The following is a 3,329-nucleotide window of genomic DNA, read 5'->3' as shown; positions in this document are numbered from 1 at the left end:
TAGAGGAGACAGAGCTCTTCAGTCGTTTTGCTTCTGCCTATTTTCTGTAGACTCAAAAGCAGTTTGGGTCATGTCAGAACTCACATCTGCTCTAGGAGTGGGAAAGCAACAGTACCTTTTCAAGCCTAAATTATAGAATCTGTGGAGTCTAAAACATAATTGCCCCACTGACAGAGGAGGTTGGGCTTGGGCTTCATATTCGGTCCTTCTCACACCTTCTGGTTTGACAAACAACTTCTGATTCCAAAGTGAGACTCTTCCAGATCTTAAGTGTCTTTTCATTCTCTAAGGTCAATTCTGATCTAAAGGACAGAATTTAGAAGATGCCTCTACGATCTTTCAAAGAAAACTTCGTTTTCTTTTTGTCTCGAACACCTTCACCCTTCCTATATCTGTGCTTTTCACCACCCCTCAACCTTCCCAGTCGTAAGGTCAAACTAAAGATTTTGTCACAGCAGAAGGAAATCAGAGGAAGACAACAACACATTCCCTGAGGAAACACATTGTGTCTCAAAAGCAGACCTGAGCAGAGAGTATACATTCTTCCCATTCACAATTGCACTGGGGATGACCATGGCATCAGGATGGTGAGGCGCCCAGCCAGAGGCCCTCAGAGGGTCTGGGGTGTTTTCAGGTTGAGCTCCAGAGAACCCTCAGGTATTTCAAGTGCCCAGGGAGCCACAATGTGTAGAATCCTGGAGTGCCGGGGCCTCAGGCGTGGGCCTCCGTCTCCTTCTTGATGGCCGGTTTGTAAATGACTCCTTTATTGTTGTCACCTTTTTTGCTACTGAGACAAGAAGAACACGAGTCTTGTTAGTCCAAGAGGACAGAGAGGCAGAGAGCAGCCTGACTCAGCTATGGCATCAGACAAGTTTTAGGGATCAGATTCCTCTCTTGGGGACTTTTCTCCAATTCTATTGGTCTTAGGAGGGAATGACTGAAAATGAAGTATTAGCCAAAATGGAACTTGTTTATTTTCCAATTGCTCTCTTTTAACACCTGACAATACTAGACCTATATTTGGAAGTTCTCATTACCACCCCTGCTTCCAACCTTTGATTCCATAACAGGGTACCTGGCAACCTTTTTTTTTTTTTTTTTTCATACCAGGAAAAATAAATTAGGTTTTAGGAAGCAAAACAAAACAAAACAAAAACCATGACAATAAAAACATGAGCAAAAGGCTAATGTGAGTAAAATCAAGTTTTCCTTTACTTTTTGTTTTGGATTCAGACAAGAAAAACCAGATATAAAGATCTTGGAAGATATCCTTGCTGCTGGTATTTAGGTAAATGTGACCTTTCCCCTGCCCCAAATCAAGAGACTCATCCAAGGTTTTAGCAATGGCAGCAAGGCTGGTAGACACACCTCCAGCGTCGTTCAGAGGAGGCCTGAGCCAGTGGTATTTGGGAACCAGCACTCCTAGGGTAAGTGTTGGTACAAGTGACAGGGGTTCTCCATTCTGCAGGCTGCCTTCCCAGGCAGATCAATCCTCATGGACACGTAAGCCACCCACTCCCATTTCAAAGCAAAAACAATTTACCTTTTCTTCCTTCTGAAAAGCCAAATGGATACTGCCAGGACAATACAGATGCCAAGGATGCCGGCTAGGGCCACTGAAAGGATGATGCCTGGTGAAGAGGCAGTGGATGCATGTTACATTCCTACCTTCCCCATCATCTCACCACATGGCACGTGGGTGTGAAGTCAAGTGACAGCTGCATAATCATTCACAGAAAAGCATAATTTCCCCATATCTGTTCTTAAGTTCTGGTCTTTGGCTTAGCAGGACTGGCCGAAGTACTTAGAGGGGGCCGTTTGCAAATTATAGTCATTCTCCAGTAGAGGTTCTCAGACCGGCACCAGGATCATCTGAAGAGCTTATCTAAAATGTAGACTTCCTTTGAGCCCAACCCTTAGAAACTCTGATTCAATCTGGAAGGGGCCCAGGAATTTGCATTTTTACCAAACACCTCTATCTGATGCCGATGTACGTGGTCCATATACCACACTTTGAGAAACCCTGGGCTCAGAATAAGAATTTACTCCATCTTTGCTTTCTTGTTTTAAGGCCCATTGGGATGCCTCTTTATCAGAGTTGCCCCCCAAGTTCCATTGCACAGTCTTAAGCAATCCAAACAACCAGGGGCCCATTCCCAAGGTCACCTAGCCAGTCACCTAACCTTCCCATTGGGCTCAGGCATGTTTTTAGGCAATGGCTTCCCACCATGGCCAACAGAAGGTCTTGGATAGGCTTTTTGAATGCACACATGCTATATAGAGTGATTAGGTCTTTTATTAGGGAAGCATTTGATTGGCAGTTCATCTTTGAATCAGAGAGTGACTTGAGGGTAAGACCCACAGTGAGAGGAGTCCAGGAGCCAGAGTGACAGCACAGAGAAGCATAGAGGATGGGCTGGAAATACCTCAGGCCCAAATCACACTGAAAATCACAGTGATCACCCAGCTGCAGCATGCATGGCTGGCCGGCTGGCCACATACCCAGACTCAGTCCTGCGTAGGTAAGGTCTTGCATTTCAAAGAGGGAGGAAAAATCGGAAAATAACAGAGTCAAATCGTGATGGATTTGACCAGTATGTTAAAGCTCTGTCTTTTGTTTAGTTGGAGATACTAGGCTTATGCAGACTTTCTGGGGGTGTTCACTCTTGACTCAGGTGTCTGATGGGGTGGAGGGAATTGCCCACCTAAAGGGTTCACACCGTGATCCCTCCCTCTGATGTTCCTTAGTCACAGCAGTTTCTTTGCTAGGGCAAGACTTCAGCTTTTAATACAAAGCAGCTGAAGTGGAAGGTGAGGAAGCCTATTTGGGCAGGCTGTTATCCGCTTCTCTGGTACCTACCCCACTTCTTCAGTGAGGAACTTGCCATATTCTGGCTGGCTGGGGCTGACAGAGCTTAGTTGGAAGCCATCACCAGACTTCTGCCTGTCCCCATCTAGTCTGGTGGTTTTCTGATCTTAGTAAAAACTTCTAGCGTGTGCGTGTGCATGTGTGTGTGCGCATGTATGTGTGTATGTTGCGGGGGATGCTTGTCCAGTTCACATCGGAAGCCAGAGTTATGCAGAAGGTGGCCACCCAGCCCAACACTCAGGAGAGCCAGTACCCATAGAGCCTACTGTGGTGACGAGACCGTGGGTGAGCCCTGACCAAGTATGAGATGCCAACAGAAAGTCAGGGACTCACCCTTGGGTCACTTGACACCCCAGGGAACCAGACCTGAGACTACAGCGTGAGGTTTTGTTCACCCCCTCCTCCTGTTGTGTGGCCAGAGTCTGGCTGATTCCCTTGGAGCCATCAGCCCTGTGTTCTT

At 46.5% G+C, this 3,329-nt stretch overlaps 1 protein-coding gene across 6 annotated transcripts in view; it reads right to left on the bottom strand.

Moving 5' to 3' along the window:
- Positions 1-6: 6 nt before the first annotated feature.
- The window catches only part of CA12 (carbonic anhydrase 12), a 46,906-nt gene continuing 43,583 nt past the window's right edge, over positions 7-3,329 (bottom strand). The window contains exons 9-11 of one of the 6 annotated variants that reach the window (XM_015595877.2): positions 2,503-2,529; positions 1,544-1,631; positions 7-787 (exon numbers count right to left, since the gene is read on the bottom strand). In XM_015595877.2, the coding sequence (XP_015451363.1) occupies positions 712-787; positions 1,544-1,631; positions 2,503-2,529 (191 nt within the window). In that variant the 3' untranslated portion in view covers positions 7-711. Of the gene's footprint in view, positions 788-1,263; positions 1,423-1,543; positions 1,632-2,502; positions 2,530-3,329 lie in introns of those variants that run through there. The other 5 variants (XM_025038957.1, XM_025038956.1, XM_015595878.2 and 2 more) reach the window with 5 other exon arrangements.

The sequence above is a fragment of the Pteropus alecto genome, unplaced genomic scaffold (assembly GCF_000325575.1).
Source record: "Pteropus alecto unplaced genomic scaffold, ASM32557v1 scaffold86, whole genome shotgun sequence".
Lineage (NCBI taxonomy): Eukaryota > Metazoa > Chordata > Mammalia > Chiroptera > Pteropodidae > Pteropus > Pteropus alecto.
Note: the sequence above shows the minus strand (reverse complement) of the source record. Positions and strands in the feature narration are given on the sequence as shown.